This window comes from Scyliorhinus canicula, chromosome 21, assembly GCF_902713615.1.
Source record: "Scyliorhinus canicula chromosome 21, sScyCan1.1, whole genome shotgun sequence".
Taxonomy (NCBI): Eukaryota; Metazoa; Chordata; class Chondrichthyes; order Carcharhiniformes; family Scyliorhinidae; genus Scyliorhinus; species Scyliorhinus canicula.
Window position 1 is genome coordinate 56,121,211 of NC_052166.1, and position 18,364 is coordinate 56,139,574.

The 18,364-nt window shown below is 49.9% G+C and overlaps 1 protein-coding gene across 9 annotated transcripts in view; it reads right to left on the minus strand.

Moving 5' to 3' along the window:
- ntng2a (netrin g2a) overlaps window positions 1–18,364 on the minus strand; it is a 127,822-nt gene that overhangs the window by 37,660 nt on the left and 71,798 nt on the right. For all 9 annotated transcript variants that reach the window (XR_005458467.1, XR_005458466.1, XR_005458468.1 and 6 more), the window contains exon 4: window positions 5,555–5,727. Coding sequence is in view for 6 of the 9 variants with exons in the window: in XM_038781566.1 (XP_038637494.1) it covers window positions 5,555–5,727 (173 nt within the window). In the remaining 3 variants the exon portion in view is untranslated. The remainder of the gene's footprint in view (window positions 1–5,554; window positions 5,728–18,364) is intronic.

Genomic DNA, 18,364 nt, shown 5'->3' on the forward strand with positions numbered 1-18,364 from the left:
ACCATGGCGGAGGCGGAAGAGACCCCCCCTACCGCGCATGCGCCGGTGGTGACGTCAGCAGCCGTTGACACTCTGGCGCATGCGTGGACACACGCCGACTGGCGAAGGCCTTTCGGCCAGCCCCGACACCAGGCGGCATGGTGCCAGTCGGTGGAGCGGGAGCCACTCCGGCGCAGGCCTAGGCCCTAAAGGTGCGGAGAATGTCGCACCTTTGGGGAGGATCGACGCCGGAGTGGTTGGCGCCACTCCGCTACGCCGGGACCCCCCGCCCCGCCGGGTAGGGGAGAATTTCGCCCTTTGTGTTGCTAAATTTAGGATGGTTGGCGTAGTGTTCACAAAGATCATAAATAGCTTTAATTGAACAAAGCTGTAAATTTATTAACACTACTTATTTGGATTCGTCACTTACTCTGATGTCATTCACAATTGATAATAAACATATAATCTACACTCATCGACTACTAATCTCTACACTATTACATTAACTATGATCTGCTCTCACTCACACTATCTTTCCTTCAGTCTGTTCTCTAGCTTTCTCCTCACCTCTCACCCACAAGGCTTAGCATCAATGTTTTTAAAACTTGTACATCTAGCTCCCTCTAGTGGTTGATTTAGACATTACATTAACCCTTGGAGTTCTTACATTTATGATAATGTCACAGTGCTGACACCAATTCTCAGCTCTGTTTAGCTGACTTGGGAATTAAAGGGAGCTTCCTGGCCAACAACTTGTTTGACTCTTTGATCCAAAGTCTCTCTGAATAAATAAAGCGCATCCAAGATATTTGTCAGATCATTAGAGGCACGAATCGCACAAGGTGCGGTGAGGTACTTGCTGCCGCTTCGGAGCTCAGTAAATCTTCACCGTGTGACGGTTTAATTCAGCAAGTCTCCCCATAGGGAAGCTGACATTATGAACTCATTACTCAGGGCTTTTCACCGACCTGGAGGGGAATAGTTTCCTCAGACTTGTACAGCAAACGATTTGAGAAAAGGCTTGCCAATGTTGTAGCCCTGCAGTTAAAGCAGGAAATCCTGGAATTTCACAACTGGCTTGCCAGCACTTGAGAAATGAAATAGATTTTGAGGGTAAAATCCTTTCATCAGGCTGAAAACCTCCCAAGACAAATCTTTACCTGTCCTTCACTCTCTGTGGTCTATACCTGCGGTGGATTTGCAGCATTCTCTGTTAACAGTAAAATGAATGATACCAAGCAGCTAATTTGATATATTTTTTTCATTTTGTTTGAAGAATAGGTACCTTGCCACTGCCAAAATAATACCATATTTAGCCAGGTGACAATTTGTTTTTAAAAAGCACATTTAACATTGAAAAGATCCCAAATGCTTCACAGGGGCAGAATCTGGATGAAATGAGGTTTGATGGGAGGTGTTCAAAATCGTGACGGGTAGATGGGAGAAATTGTTTCCATTGGTGGCAGAAGGGTTGAGAACCAGGGGCGAAATTCTCCCCTACCCGGCGGGGCGGGGGGTCCCGGCGTAGCGGAGTGGCGCCAACCACTCCAGCGTCGAGCCTCCCCAAAGTAGGAGCTAGGCCCGCGCCGGAGTGTCTCCCGCTCCGCCGACTGCCACCAAAGGCCCTTTGCGCTACGCCGATCGGCGTTGGGGCTGGCCGAAAGGCCTTCGCAGGTCGGCATGAGTCCATGCATGCGCCGGAGCGTCAGCGGCCGCTGATGTCACCACCAGCGCATGCGCGCTGGGGGATTCTCTTCCGTCTCTGCCATGGTGGAGGCCGTGGTGGCAGCGGAAGAAAAAGAGTGCCTCCACGGCACTGGCCCGCCCGCCGATCGGTGGGACCCGATCGCGGGCCAGGCCACCGTGGGGGCACCCCTTCGGGGTCCGATCGCCCCGCGCCCCCCCCCCAGGACTCCGGGGCTCGCTTGCGCCGCCAATCCCACCGGCACAGAGGTGGTTTAAACCACGTCGGCGGGAGAGGCCTGACAGCGGCGGGACTTCGGCCCATCGCGGGCCAGAGAATCGCCGCGGGGGCACGCCGATCGGCGCGGAGGGCCCGCCGACCGGCGGGGCATGATTCCCGCTCCCGCCGATTCCCGGGTGGTAGTGAATTCCGCCCACGCCGGGGGTGGGATTTACGCCGGTCCCGGGCGATTCCCCGGCCCTGCAGGGGGTCGGAGAATCCCGCCCCAGAGGCATTTAAGAACTGGAGGAGTGTTGAAGAACAGCGGTTTTTTTACACACGGTGAGTGGTTAGGATCTGGAATGTACTGGCTAAGAGAATGATGGTGGCAGATTCAATCATGGCTTTCAAAAAGAAATTGGACAGTGATCTGAAGAGATGGAGGTGCAGGACTACGAGGAAAAGGCAGAGGAGTGGGAAATAGCAATAGGCCAGTTAGCCTATCGCGTCTGCTCCGCCATTCAATAAGATCATGGCTGATATTATTGTGACGGTAACTCCATTTTCCTCCCTGCCCTTCATCACCCTCAACTCCTTTGTGGTTCAAACATTTATCTAAATCAGCCTTGAATCAATTCAATAACCTAGCATCCACTGGCCTCCGAGCAGATGGATTCCAAAGATTAAAACCGTCAGGGAGAAATCATTTATCCCCATCTCAGTCTTAAATGGGAGGCATCTTATTTTTAAACTGTGCCCCTAATTTTAGATTCTCCAACGAGGGGAAGCATTCTCTCAGCATCCACCCTGTCAAACCCCCTCAGAATCTTATGTGTTTCAAAAAGATCACCTCTCAATTTTCTAAACTCCAGTGAGTATAGTCAAACATGCTCAACCTTTCCTCACAAGTCTATCCCTTCACGGGGCAACACAGTGGCGCAGTGGTTAGCACTGCTGCCTCACGGTGCCGAGCACCTGGGTTCGATCCCGGCCCCGGGTCAGTGTCCGTGTGACGTTTGCACATTCTCCCCCTGTCTGCGTGGGTCTCACCCCCACAACCCAATAATTAGGGGCTGGTTTAGCACCTGTGAAAAGCCCCTAGTCGCCACATTCCGGCGCCTGTCCGGGGAGGCTTGTACGGGAATCGAACCGTGCTGCTGACCTGCTTGGTTAGGGCTAAATAGCTTGCTTTTAAAGTAGACCATCGCAGGCCAGCAGCACGGGTTCAATTCCCGTACCAGCCAACCCAAACTGGTGCCGGAATGTGGCGACTAGGGGCTTTTCACAGTAACTTCATTTGAAGCCTACTTGTGACAATAAGCGATTTTCATTTCATTTTTTCATTTTCATGTGCAGGGCAGGTGGATTGGCCACACTAAATTGCCCCTTAATTGGAATTTGTTTTTAAAAAAGACTAACCCTCCACCTCAGGCATCAACCTAATGAATATTCTCTTAGACCAAACTGTACACTACTTGAGGTTGAGTCTTACCAATCCTCTCCACAGTTGTAGCAAGTCTTCTCCACTTTTATACTCTTCCCCCTTGTAATAAAGGCCAATACTCCATTTGCCTTCTTAATTACTTGCTGCATCTGCATGCTAATGTTAAGTAACTCATGTCCGAAGACACACAATTCCTCCTCTACTGCAGCAACTTGCGATCTCTTTCCATTTAAATACAATTCTACTTTTCTGTTCTCGTTGCCAAACGAGGGGCTGGTTCAGCTCACTCGGCTAAATCGCTGACTTTTAAAGCAGACCAAGCAGGTCAGCAGCACGGTTCGATTCCCGTACCAGCCTCCCCGGACAGGCGTCAGAATGTGGCGACTAGGGGCTTTTCACAGTAACTTCATTGAAGCAAACTCGTGACAATAAGCGATTTTCATTTTCATTTTCAAAGTGGACCGCCTCACATTTCCCTAAATCTACCAAATTTTTGGCTACTCACTTAATCGAGCTATTGCTTTTTTGAAGGTTCTTTGTATCCTCCTCACAGCTGCCTATTTTTGATTCATCGGCAAATCTGGCTACAATACAGTCAAACCCTTCATCCAAGTTATTAAAAAAGATCATAAATATCTGAGGCCTTAGCACTGAACCCTGTGGCACTCAGCTGGTTGGCAAGTCGAAAATTGCGATTCTCCGCGATGGGCTGAGTGGCCGCCCGTTTTTGGCCAGTCCCGCCGGCGTAAATCAAACAAGGTCCTTACTGGCGGGACCTGGCTCTGCGGGCGTCCCGCCGAGTCCTCGGGGGGTTCGGGAGTATCCGGCCCCGGCCGGGGGGGGGGGGGGTGTCCCCACGGTGGCCTGGCCCGCGATCGGGGCCCACCGATCTGCGGGCGGGCCTGTGCCGGCGGGGCACCCTTTCCCTCCGTGCCGGCCGCTGTAACGGTCCGCCATGGCCGGCGCGGAGAAGAACCCCCCTTACACATGCGCTGGGATCACGGCAGAACACGCTGGCGCTCCTGCGCATGCACCAACTCGCGCCGGCCGGCGGAGGCCCTTCGGTGCCGATTGGTGCGCCGCCAGCCCTGCCGCCGCCGGCTTAGCCCCTGAAGGTGCGGAGGATTCCACACCTTCCGGGCGGTCTGCCACTCCTCAGCGCTGGTACAGCCCGCCCCGCCGGACAGCGGAGAATCCTAGCCAATGTTCTTACTTGGAGATCATAGAATCTCTACAGTGCAGAAGGAGGCCATTCGGCCCGTACAGTCTATACCAACACTACCAAGGCCCACGCTCCGACCCTATCCCTGTAACCCAGTAACCCCAACAAATCTTTTGGACACTAAGGGACAATTTAGCAATCCACCTAACCTGCTCATTTTTGGACCGTGGGAGGAAACATGAGCACCGCAGGAAGCTCACACAGGCACGGGGAGAACGTGCAAACTCTACACAGACAGTGACCCAAGGCCAGAATTGAGCCAGGGTCCCTGGTGCTGTGAGGCAGCAGTGCTAACCACTGTGCCGCCCCAACAAAATTATTAGTAAAACAATTAGTAGGAATACAGGGTGGGATTTGCCGACCAACCCGCCGCGTGTTTTCCGGCAGCGGAGGCAGTCCGCCAGCCGGATTTACTGACCCCGACGATGTCAGCGGGATTTCCCGGTGACTGCACGCCTTGCCGCCAGGAAACCCGTGCTCCGGCGTGGGACCGGAATATCCCGCCAACGTGAACAGCCGGTAGATCGCAACCATAATGCCTACACGTCGGTGAGGTAGGAATTTGGCTGCAATCAGCTTTTCTCTGCCTGAATGTGACTGAATAATAAGATTTATAACTGGTTTTGAATTGCCGTACTGTAAATGGAGAGTACTTTTGTTTTTATATGTTTCTGGAGTGCTCCTCATTGCTGAGCAGGGAGATTTGCCCAATTGCGCTACTTTTTTAGGCGGGCTGTGAACTCCTGGCCAAATCTGAGATTTTATGTGAGGGCCCCAGCGGAGGTGAAAATGTCCACGTCTGAGGGATGACAAACTCTTTCCCGCTGACAATCATTGCCCTTCTTGGCCTGGGCTTCAAGATTTTTGACCAGAGCTGTGAGCTGTTTACAAAGGTTTAATGAGGTAGAGGGTTTGAAAGCTCAACAGACTTTGAACCTTCCGAGGGTTAGAAATAGACTGTAACATAATCACAGAAGTGGCAAAGCTGCAGGAATAATATACATACAGCTATTAGCTGTTCCCATTGGGTATGGACTGTAGCTGCCTGGTCGCCACGACTTGGCTTTGTAATTCTTCCTGCACTTTCCACAGTCTTGTCCGGTCGTGTTGTGTTCACACTCGCACACCAGATTGCCTTCCTTGAAATGGCAGCTGTTTGCATGCATGTTGCACTTACACCTGGAACGAGAAGGAGAGAGTGTAACAGAACAAGAGAAGAAGTGCAGCGGCAACTACCCCCTGACGCCCCTGTTATTTGGAATGGGGAGTTCAGCCCGTGTAGAACTGATCAATTATTGGGATGGCCGAGTGTGCTGTGTTCTGTGCGCCTTGGGAACTCCAGTGCTGTGATCTGCAGCTCCAATTAAAATGAAAGCATCTGCCGTCATGATTCAAAGACACCAGCCATTTTCCAGAATTAAACCAGCAGCTGTATTGATGGATTCTGGTATTCAGCAACCTCTAATTGATGCACAGTTATTTAAAAAGTAAATAATTTAAATAGCAATTTGGACGGACTTCTCTCCCCATTCCCTTTCTAGTGAGCTCCCTCCACCAGACACCATCAATCCTTCAGGTAAAGTAGGGGAGATTGATCCCCAGATGGTCCATTAAATGGCCAGTCCGAAAAATCCCTACAATACAAATGAGGACACACAAAGTCAGATTCCTTTATAATAAAAGTCCATTTTTCTCATTACTCTGTTTCCCACTGTAGAGTGAACAACCGTTCAACTTTTTAATTAGAGAAAAGAGAGAGGTTACAGTTATAAACTCATACACTTCGGACAATGCTTCACAGCCAATTAATTACCTTTTTAAAAATCAGCAATTTGTGATTTTGAGATGGGATGCACTCCACCTGCATTTCCAACATCGCTTAAGAAGTTTGACAGCACCCTGGACAAAACAGGCTGTTTAATCAGCACCCCATCCATCACCTTAAACATTTACCTCCTCCACCACTGACGCACAGTAGCAGCCGTGTGCACCATCTACAAGGTGCACCGGAGCAACTCACCAAGGCTCATTAGGCAGCACCTTCCAAACCCGTGACCACTACCACTTAGAAGGACAAGGGCAGCAGATACATGGGAACACCACCACCTGCAAGTTCCCCTCCAAAGCACACACCAGACTGACTTGGAAATACATTGGCCGTTCCTTCACTGTCGCTGGATCAAAATGCTGGAACTCCCTCCCTAACAGCACTGCGGGTGTACCTACACCACACGGACTGCAGCGGTTCAAGAGCAATTTGGGATGGTCAATAAAAATGCTGGTTTAGCCAGCGACGCCCAGGTCCCGTCGAAAGAATAATAAAGAAAATTCAACCTTCAGAAGTTATGCAATAATCCCAACTCCAGCTCAACATCATTGCATAAAGCAATTCACTTTTGGATTTTAGAAGTTAGGTACCCTAACTTTGTTCTGGACTAGGATGTTTTTGCTGGTGTTGCATTGAGAGAAACCAAGGCTAACGGAGATGCAAAATAAGTCATCAGGCTCAACAAAAGTAAAATGCCGTGGATGCTGAAAATCCGAAATAAAAACAAAAAATGCTGGAAATGCTCAGCAGGTCTGGCAGCATCTGTGGAAAAAGGCAGAGTTAATATTTCAGGTTGAGATAAATTGACAACATTTCCATATTTCTTCAGTTCTGATGAATGAAGGGAAGGGGGGCAGGAAGTACAAGAGAGAAGGCCTGTGATTGGGTGGAAGGCAGGAGAGCTGAAATAACAAAGATTTCATGATGAAACACCCAAAGAGAGTGCCAATGGGTATAGTAATGAAACAAAGATTGCCGTTCCCTTTATATATGGCCTGCAGCTGTGAATGGCTACATTGCAACCAGAGATGAGCACTTACAAGACTATGGGGCTAAATGCTGGAAAACGTGATTAGAATAGATAGGTGCTTGATGACTGATGCGGACATGATGGGCTGAAGGGCCTGTTTCTGTGCTGCAAAGCTCTAAGACTCTAGGACGCTATCTGAATGTAACAAGAAGCAGATAAAGAAAAACAAGACCAGGAAAACAAAACAAAAGAAAATCACACCAAGCAAGATGGAGGCAGAATCACTCAATACAATGTAGAAGGAGGCCATTCGGCCCATTGAGTCTGCACCAACCCTGCACCTTACCTAGGCCCATGCCCACACCCTCTCCCTGTAACCCCCACATAGTCTTTTTGGACACTAAGGGGCAATTTAGCATGTCCAATCTACCTAACCTGTGCATCCTTGGACTGTGGGAGGAAACCGGAGCACCCGGAGGAAACCCACGCAGACACGGGCAGAACTGGAAAACTCCACACAGACAATCACTCGAGGTCGGAATCAATCCCAGATCCCTGGCGCTGTGAGGCAGCAGTGCTAACCACTGTGTCGCCGTAGCGCAGAGGTCATGATCTAAATGTGTTGAACTCGATGTTGGGTCCAGAAGGCGGTAGGGGGCTGAGTTGAAAGATAAGGTGCAATTAGTTCCTTGAGTTTACTCTGAGCTTCACTGCTCGTGTGCTGTGAACCTTCAGCCCCTCTGCAATTATACCACCTAGTGGCCAAACCTGGAATTGGACATTTACATGGCACCTAAAGGCTATACAAAAACACTTTCCAACCAATGGGACTCTGAAACAAGATCAGTCATTGGAGGTAAACAGAGCAGCCAATTTTCTCAGCAGCTTCCACAAACAGCAGTGAGAGAAATGACTACATAATGTGATCTAGTGTTGGTTTGAATCAGGAAATCCCCTCTCCTCCTTTTCTTCAAACAGTTTCACAGTTCGGTTTCCCCTTATAAGAGCTGAGCAAACATTTCCTGAATGCTAGTTATGCTGGAGCACAAAGTGGGGATAGGGCTTCATTTTTTCAGTCTCCTGGGGTGGGTTTGGTGCCAGGCGGATGGGCTGAAGTCATAAAGTCAGAAACCCACCGGTCAAAAATGATGTTGCAATTCCCCCAGTGGAGGGTTAATGGAGGGTCAGTCATCTCGCTGACCGGTGGCGTTAATGCCATTTGCATTCATTTGCATCTCGTGAATTCTCATTAAAACAGCTGTTCACCTGTGTCCCGTCAGACTACAATCTTGTGTCACGTCAGCGGGAAATCACATCGAGTGTCAAACTCGATCGCTACAGAGTGACCTGCACAAGATCGCCCTTGGCTGGCAGGAGACCCTGAGGTGAGTGCAACACTTCCCACCATAGTGCTTCGCTACTCCTGACGCCAGGGGCTTCCTGCCCTCCATCTCTATGCCGAGCTGGTCTTCATGGACCCTCCTGCTTCACCATCTCTGTTCAGTAGTGTCGGAGATTGGGGAATACAGGGGCCTCCTTCTCCCTGATCCCACTCACCAGTGTCTATCTGGACAGCACTGTGCTGTGGGACTCATACAGCCACCCACAACAAAGGTCCCAAATCAACCACGGGGTGGATATTGAGGTGAGGAGGGGATGATAAAGATATGTGGGGGGGGGGGGAACAGGGCAGCACGGTGATGCAGTGGTTAGCACTGCTGCCTCACTGCGCCGAGGTCCCAGGTTTGATCCCGGCTCTGGGTCGCTGTCCGTGTGGAGTTTGCACATCCTCCCCATGTCCGTGTGGGTTTCGTCCCCACAACCCAAAGATGTGCAGGTTAGGTGGATTGAACATGCTAAATTGCCCCTTAAATTGGAAAAAATTAATTGGGTAAATTTTAAAGACGAAAAAAAAGACATGGGAGGGAAATATGGAAGGAGGGCTGTGCAAAGCGGGGGCGGGTGTAGGGTGAGGGCTCAGGGTGGCAAGCAGGAGGGCAAGGGGGTGGATGAAGAAGACCAACAATGAAGGTAGAGGGAAGACGAGGGGAGGGAAGCTGGATCCCAACAGGCTCCATTAAAAGCTCACAAACAAGGGGGAGGGGTCAAAGGGATACCACACTGCTTACTGGATGGGGATGGGTGAAGTCTCAAAATGTGGTGGGTAGAGGTTCAAGTGGGGCATGGGTGCGTCACAGCTGATGGGGTCCGGGGGAAGGTTGTTGAATCGAGAGAATTGAATTGAGAAACAGATTTCTTCTTGGGGCTGCTTGCCTCTTCCCTCGGGATTGCTGCCACCCTGCACGGACCGGTGAGGACAGGTGGGCTGGAGAGAGTGATATGAGTGTGCTGGACATGGTGTTTAAACATGACGCCGCGACCTTTGAACCTGACAGCTGAGGGAGGGCGGTCAAATCAGCTGCCGGCTCATAGGAGAGTGGGAGGGGAACGCACCTGTGGATAATTAATGAGCTTCCAAGTGAATCTGCCGTCGGATCCCGTTATTCTAGTCAGAAAAACAAAACGGCCCACCACCACACGTAGGCTCAAAATGGGAGAATTCTACCCATTTTCCCCTGGTTTTTATATGTTTGATTTTGTATTTATTATATTGAAAAGTTTCCCCATCAACATTCTCTTATAAATTGTTACGTAAGCTTTTATATTGAAAGATCCATTTATTGCCCAAACTGTCCATGTGACCCATCGAGGCAATTACACCGCCCTGCCTATGTTATTGGTAGATAAAGGAACCTCTTCAGATTTCAGGCGGTTCTTGATCTTGAATCCAAGTAGAATATCTTGTGCAAAAACCCAAATATCTTATAGATGGAGTAAGTGGAATAGAGTCAGAAAACAATGGCTTTGGTGGTTCCCATGAATAGTTGGAGGAAATTCTGTCTCACCTGTGACTTGCTGCAACATACAGTGAACAGCTTACCTGCCTCACTCAACCAATCGACCCAGGCCGTTGTCCTATGGCTGTCAATTGTTGGGATCCCTCTTCCCAGAAATATTGATACATTCCTGCAGACATTCTGTTCTCCAGTTTGCAAAAGGACATGATTAGTCACCCATCCCAGTCCTCCAGCAATTAGGATTCCCTTTCTAGTTACGTATCTGCAGCAAGGTCCTATAAAAATACAGCAGGAGAGTATTTTTATACTCTGGAGAGTACGTTGTTGTGAGGTGGGCTATTGTGTGGCCCAATTCCCAATATGTCCTGTGATGAACGGTATTAATAACTGCCGTAAACGGTACCTGACCTTTAATACCTTGCCCCTTTAAGAGGCTTGGAACCCTGGGGGACTCCGCCTCTGGCTACGCCCCCAGGAAACAGTATATAGGATAAGGCTCCATGTGGCGAGCACACTTCTCTCGAATGCTGTCCTGTTCTCTGTATATTAAAGCCTTTGATCACCGACCTCGCTCTCGCGTCGTAATTGAGAGTGCCTCATGTCCCGCCTAGCAGGTGAGGCTCCACATGCAGTGCAATGTCTTGGAATCACCCCCTCCCCCCCCACCCCATTCCCCTACCCCAAAGAGCGATTGACAGCAGGAGCCACCTTCCTTCAGAATGGTAAATGTTCTTCTGAATAGTAAATATCCATCGTCAGGTTGAGCAATGTGAACAATTTGGATTACACAGCTCTTGTTGGTGTGAACAAGGAAACCGAATAGACCAGAAGGGTGCGGAAGAGGTTGAGCTGAACTGTTTGCTGTATCCTGTCAGCCAGATCTTCGTGGCTTGCTTCCTATGTCCCATGGGGGCATCAGAGGCAGGGGGAAGATCGAAAATAGCCCCAACCAGTCAGTCTGCTGGTTCCCCAGATGCTCCTGACCCCGGGCCACTTGGCCACTTGAGGACAGCCAATTGGTTTGATTTTCCAATCGACTTCTGGGCTCCTACAGGCAGGGAGAGCAGTGTAGGTGCCTGAAGATGGCCTCCCCACAGCTTGTAGTGGCCCTCCCTGCCTGACTTGGTGCCGCAGCAGTGTAGGCCTTACAGGAGAGGGGGTCGTCAACCCCTCTCAGGTCTGCCTGCAATACCCTTTTAAAAAATGTAAACTTCTAAGAAGCTGGGGAGAGGGGCACCTGTATTTTGACGCACTCCCTCCCTCATTTACCTGCCGGGGCGTCCTCCAGGTGCTTTCACGCTGGAAGGCCTCTGATCGGCCCTACAGCTTGAAGACCCTGCCTCTTGTCCTCAATTGGACAGCGAACCTGCCCTCTAGCCACTAAATTATTGCTCAGGGGTCACATTGAGCAACTGTTTCCCTATTTCAGCCTGACGGTGGGGTCCGGTTGGGAAAATCCTGCTCCTGAATCAGTCCAATCTACTTGGTGCTGTTGTTATGCACATTTAGAATCCTAGACATTTCCAGGCTAGAAAGAGGCAATTTGGTCTTTTGAGTGCTCAGCCTAGCTCGTTGAAAGCCCCACTTATTCCCATTCCAGGCTCTTCTCCCAGGCTGGGTGCTCCACATCCTAATAACTCTTTGCAGAAAATCATTTTCTCCCAACCACTGCCCTTGTTCTTTCGCTGATGGTCTTAAAACAATGGCCTCTGGCTCCCAATTATCAGCAGAAATAACTTACCCCCCCCCTATCATAATCTCTCAACACCACTGATGGACGTGGACACTACAGTAAATATCAGCTTCGTAACTATTCTTTCCAGTTGCCTGGTGAATCCAGGATCAAATGCGGTGCTGAGCTGTACAGTCCAGCCAGATCCCCCCCCCCCCCCCCCCCCCCCCCCCTACTCCAGTGTGAACTCTAGACAGTGTTAACTTAGCCAAAGCTAACCTAGTTTGTAGCTGGAATACTATAGCAGATCTCAGCATCCCTGCGCTAATCATTAAACTCAGCCTGGAGAGTTCAGAGATTAGCTCAGGGGCAGATCAGGCCCAGCTGTGAAGGCTATCACAGTTAAATAGCCTGCCAAGATTCCCCTGTCTCGAGTAGACTCACTGATGAAAAATGACCAGTTGGTTGAGCTTCTGAAATCTCGAGGATCTAACTCAGCGCAAGTCAGGAACCTTAAGCCATGAATGGAAAAAATATATAAAAATGCCAACTCCAATCTGGGCATGTTCCGATGCCAACAAATACGCATGAAGTTTGCGAAGTTGTAATGTGCGCATCTGGTACACTAATATTACCCAATTATGCAAAAACTGCCTCACAGACACCAAATTAGTTTACACAAACTGCAAACAGATTGTTCTTTTCAAGTTCTTTTTATGGAAACATACCTCACAAGATATTCAAATTCAGCACCTGAGCCAGGCTTGCTGCCTATTTACATAAGCCAGCCATTTTCCCATCTACGCAATTAGAATGGCACCATTTGGCATCTCCTGGGAGCGTTGGATCTTTTGAATCAAGATGCCATCTGTTTTCTTCGCGATCAATCTCTGCAGCCACTCTGTTGCTGTGGTGATTGATCACTTTTGTCGAGAATGTGTCTGGTAACTGGTCCCGAGTTTTGTGCACAACAGGGGGTGATGGTGACATTATAATGAGTTGGTGGGGTTGTGCCTCCAAACAGTAGAGGAAAAGGAAAGTTTCTGTTATTCCACATCGATTAATCTGCCTCCACGAGGTCCGCCTCTTGTACATCCCAACCCCACCAGCAAAGGAGACACAGGGCGTGATTCTCCGCTCCCCACGCCGGGTGGGAGAATCGCGGGAGGGCCGGGTGACTCACGACATGCCCCCTGGCACCCCCCGTGATTCTCCTACCCCCCGCTCGGATGAATCGCCGCTCGCCGTTTTTTACGGCGACCGGTGATTCTGTGGCCCGGATGGGCCGAGCAGCCTGACGTTCCTGACCTGTTCACGACAGCGGCAACCACACCTGGTCGCTGCCGTCATGAACAGGGGCGCCAAAGGCTTGTTTGTGGCTTGTGGGGGGCGGAGAGGGGAGTGAGCACCACGGCCGTGCTCGAGAGGGGACTGGCTCGCGATCGGTGCCCACCGATCGTTGGGCCGGCGTCTTCAAGCGACGCACTCTTTCCCCTCCGCCGCCCCGCAAGATCAAGCCGCCACGTCTTGCGGGGCAGCGGAGGGGAAGACGGCAACCGCACATGCGCGGGTTGGAGCCGGCCAACCTGTGCATGCGCGGCTGACGTCACTTAGGCGCCGCCGTTGCGTCATTCTCGGCTCGCCGCCTTGACGCAAGCGTCAAGGCCCGGCGGCCGAGAATAACGGAGCGCCGCTCCTAGCCCCCCGGGTGGGGGTGAATAAGGTGCGAGGAGCGGCCTCCGAGGCCGTCGTGAAACTCAGCCGAGTTCACGACGGCCTTCCCGATTCCGCGCGGGAGCGGAGAATTCCGCCCACTGTGGCAGAAGGGGGCGCAGAATCTCGCAAGTGAGGTTCAAACCTCACCAGTTGAGATTTAGTGAATAGTAGGATTTCTCTGAATAAGGGTAAGGATGCTGACTTCTAAACTCTGACAGTCCTTTCTCATTCATAGCTAAGCTCATGAATGTACAGTGTACCGACACACATAGTCTTCAGCTCAATCTACTATCCTCTGACTAGGAATCAGAGAGAGATGGTCAAGGGTTGTTTTTCAGATTGGAAGTCAGTGTCCATAGGGTCCAGCAGGGATCAGTGCTGGGGATCTTGCTGTTTGTGGTTTATATAAATGATTTACACTTGAATGTAGGGAGGGTTGATCAGTAAGTTTGCGGATGATACGAAAATTGGTGGGGTTGTAAATAGTGAGGAGGATAGCCTTTGATTACGGGAGGGTATAGATGGGCTGGTCAGAGGGGCTGATCAGTGGCAAATGGAATTCAATCGGTTAAGTATGAAGTGATGCACTTGGGCAGGACAAACAAGGCAAGGGAATACATGATAAAGGGCAGGGGGGGGGGGGTGCGTACCCTCGCCAGCAAAGCAGAAATGCCCGAGCCAACCCCAGAGGGTCAGGAACTCTGCTGGGGGCCCCGACCACACCGGAAGGTGTACCCAACCTCGCCGCTCCACGTACAACCCCTCCAGTGAGCCTGACACTGTCACCATCATCCACGACCCCTCTGACCGTAACCACTTACCTTACGGAAATCCAGCCCTCCCATCCCCGAGAGCATCCGCTGACCCAGGAAGTGGGGAAAACACGTGGGTCTGAAGGTGAGACTTAAATTACGCGGCTTCAAGACTTCTCTTGCTAGCGTACTCCTGGCGAATGTTCAAGCGATTGAGAATGAGCTGGACCTCAACGCTAGATTTATCTCCCAGAGAGAAGTGAGGAACTGCTTAGCTTCACCGAGAAATGGCTCACTCCGGCCACACCAGACTGCGCCATCCGAAAGCTTCTCGACCCACCGGATGGACCGCACGAAAGCCTCAGGCAAGTCGAAGGACGGCTTACAAACAGCAACTCAAGCGTGCTGAGCCAATCAAGAAAAACATGCAGTGCTGGTCCGAGCATCAAAGGATATGCTCCACGATTGCTTGGAGTCTGTGGACTGGTCCAGATCCAAGGCCGCGGCAGCTAACCTGGATGGGTACGCAACCACCGTCACAGACTTCATCAGTAAGTGAGTCGAGGACTGTGTACTAAAGAAGACAATATGGGTATTCCCACGGCAGCGGCAGCTAACCTGGATGGGTACGCAACCACCGTCACAGACTTCATCAGTAAGTGAGTCGAGGACTGTGTACTAAAGAAGACAATATGGGTATTCCCCAATCAGAAAACCTGGATTAACCGGAGGGTTCACTCCCTGCTAAAGTCCCAGACTGAGGCGTTCAAGTCTGATGATCCTTATCAGGATAAGAAATACATATACGATGTACGTAAAGCCATCAGGGACTCTAAAAGACAATACCGGGTCAAACTAGAGTCCCAGGCCAAAGACACAAACCCACGATGTCTATGGCAGGGTTTACATGAGATTACGGGCTAGAAAGCAAGTCCAGGCAGAATCTCCGGTGCTGGAGCATCCCTCCCCGATGAACTGAATGAGTTCTATGCCCGCTTTGAACAGTCAGCCAATATATCAGTACCACCTGCCCCAACAGCCCTGGACCCACCCATACCCACTATTACAGCCTCAGAGGTAAGAGCTGCCTTCTTGAAAGCGAACCTGCAGAAAGCGACGGGGCTCCGACGGAGTACCTGGGCGAGCATTCAGAGCCTGCGCAGACCAGCTGGCGTGTGTATTCGCAGACATCTTCAACACCTCACTTCTCTTCTCTGAGGTTCCCATCTCCTTCATGAAGTCTACCATAATGTCAGTACCAAAGTAGAACGATTACCGACCGGTGGCTCTGACATCTGTTATCATGAAATGCTTTGAGCGGCTAGTCGTGAGTCGGATCAACGTCAGCCACCCAGGCGGTCTCGATCCACTGCAGGTCGTCTATCGCCGCAATCAGTCCACAACAGATGCTGTCTCTCTGTTCCCTACATTCAATACTCGAACACTTTGACAACAAGGTCACCTACGTCAGACTGCTATTCTTCGACTACAGCTCCGCGTTCAACACCATTATACCGGCAAAACTAATAACCAAACTCTGAAATATTGGACTTGACCACTCCCTGTGCAATTGGATCCTTGACTTCCTCATCAACAGACCACAATCTGTCAGGATAGGTAACAGCGCCTTCTCCACCAAGGCCTCACAAGGCTGTGTGCTCAGTCCTCTCCTGTACTCCCGTTTCCTTGCCGGCAGAAAATACTTTTCACTGTACTTCAGCACGTGTGACAATAAATCAAATCAAATCAATTAATCAAAGGACCCTGGGAGGCACCAAGGATCAGAAGAACCTTTGTTGTGCATGTACACCGTCCCTTAAAGTAGCAGGGCAGGTGGATAACATGGTTAAGAAGGCATGTAGTATTCTTGCCTTTATTAGCTGAGGCATAGAGTTGAAGAGCAGGGAGGTTATGCTGGAACTGCATAAAATATTGGTTAGGCCACAGCTAGAGTCTTGTGTGCAGTTCTGGAATCCATATTATCAGAGGGATGTGATAGCGCTGGATAGGGGGCAGAGGAAATTTACCAGCCTGGGCTGGAGAGGTTTAGTTATGAAGAGAGACCGGATCGACTAGGTTTGTTTTTCTTGGAGAAGAGGGGACTGAGGGGGGACATGATTGAGATGTAGAAAATTATGAGGGACATAGATAGAGTAGACAGGAAGACTCTTCCAGCCTTGGTGGAGGGGTCAATGACCAGAGGGCACAGATTTAAGGGGCAGGAGGTGAGAGGGGCTGTGAGGAAAAACATTTTCACCCAGAGGGTGCTGAGGGTCTGGAACTCGCTGCCTGAAAGGGAGGTGGAGGCAGAGACCCTCATAACATTGAAGAAGTAGTTAGATGCACTTGCAATGTCAAGGCACACAAGGCTATGGGCCAAGTGCTGGAAAATGGGATTAGAATAGTTAGGTGATTGTTTTTGACTGGCACAGACAGGATGGGCTGAAGGGCCTTTTCTGTGCTATAGACCTCTATAACTCTATGACTAACCAGCTGTAGTCCACAGACGAAGCAGTGGATGAGGTGAAATCCATCCCCAGTAACTAACTCTTTCATGGAAACACGAGATAAGCGTTGACAGAGGTATTCTACATTCATGGGCCTGTGACCACGGGGGGAGAGGCAGTGGCTTTGTGGTAATATCATTGGGCGATACATCCAGAGGCCAAGGCTAATGCTCTGGGGTCACGGGGACAGGAATTCAATGTATAAATCTGGAGTTGAAAGGTTGAGCTGACTCTTTCTGAGTGTTGAGGATAGGTGTGATCACTGTTCCCTCGGGCCGGTGAGCATTACTGGTCCTGCCCCAAACGTACAGGTACTCCATGTGGATATTGCTTGGTTGGGTGTCTCCTGCTCTGCCCAGCGCCTCTGTTTGGCTGGGTGACTTAATATCATTCCTGCATTAGGAGAAAGTCAAGTTCGCCCTCAGGGGAATGGGTCGGTAGGTAGAGATGGCAACCATTTCCTTTTTTATGGAGTTAGTCACCGTCTGTTGTTAGGTTAGTTTTGCATTTAAGTCAATTAGATTTTGTGTATTTTTCTCTTCTTTTGCGTGGCCTGGTTTTTCTTGACTGTATGAGCATTTTTTAATAAACGTATTTTTAAAAAAAAGAAATTGCCTCGAAACCACTCGGTAAGAACAATTGGAGATGGGCAACAAATGCTGGCCTTGCCAGTGATGCCCGCATCCTATGAAAGAATTTTAAAACCACGGTAACAGGCAGGCAATGGCTTGGATTAATATCTTAACCCAAAGAGAGCGCCTCAATGCTGCACTGGCTCATTAGCCTAGAATCTAGATGATGTACCTCAATCCTGCAGTGCGGACCAAGCCTATAACAATTTGACTCCAAAGTGAGAATGTATCCAACTGGACTAACACTCGGTCGGTGTGGAGTTTGCACATTCTCCCCGTGTTTGCGTGGGCCTCACCCCCACAACCCAAATATGTGCAGGCTAGGTGGATTGCTAATGCTAAATTGCCCCTTAATTGGAAAAAAATAATTGGGTACTCTAAATTTATTAAAACAAACTGGGCTGATACTCAGTGTGGCTACGCGAGGTGCACACTATCTATGTTGTTGGTGAATTTAACTTTTGTCCCTGGTCGGTCGTGTTGAAGTTGGTTATGCAATTCACCAAGAGCTTAAATTCCAGTCTAAGTTTAGATAGTGGCCGATTTTAAACCCTAGAGCAGACAGGATACAAATCAGGACATAATGAAGCATGTTTAAAATAGATTTGGAGATGATTTCATGAAAAGGATGGCTGTACTGTTGCAGCTTTTATGGAAAGGTCTCACTTCGAAACAACCCGAGTGGAAAATGTATTTAAAACAGATCTTCGATCAATTGTTTTTACTGAAAGGGTGATAAGTGTTTGCACTGAGCTGCCAGATAGTGTAATAGAACCACGTTAAAGGACATCAAAATTCACCTGATGGAGCTGAGCTGGGTGAGTTACGGGAAGAATGAGCCTCAATGGTCTGAAGGCTCCTTACTTGTCCTTGGTTTTTTT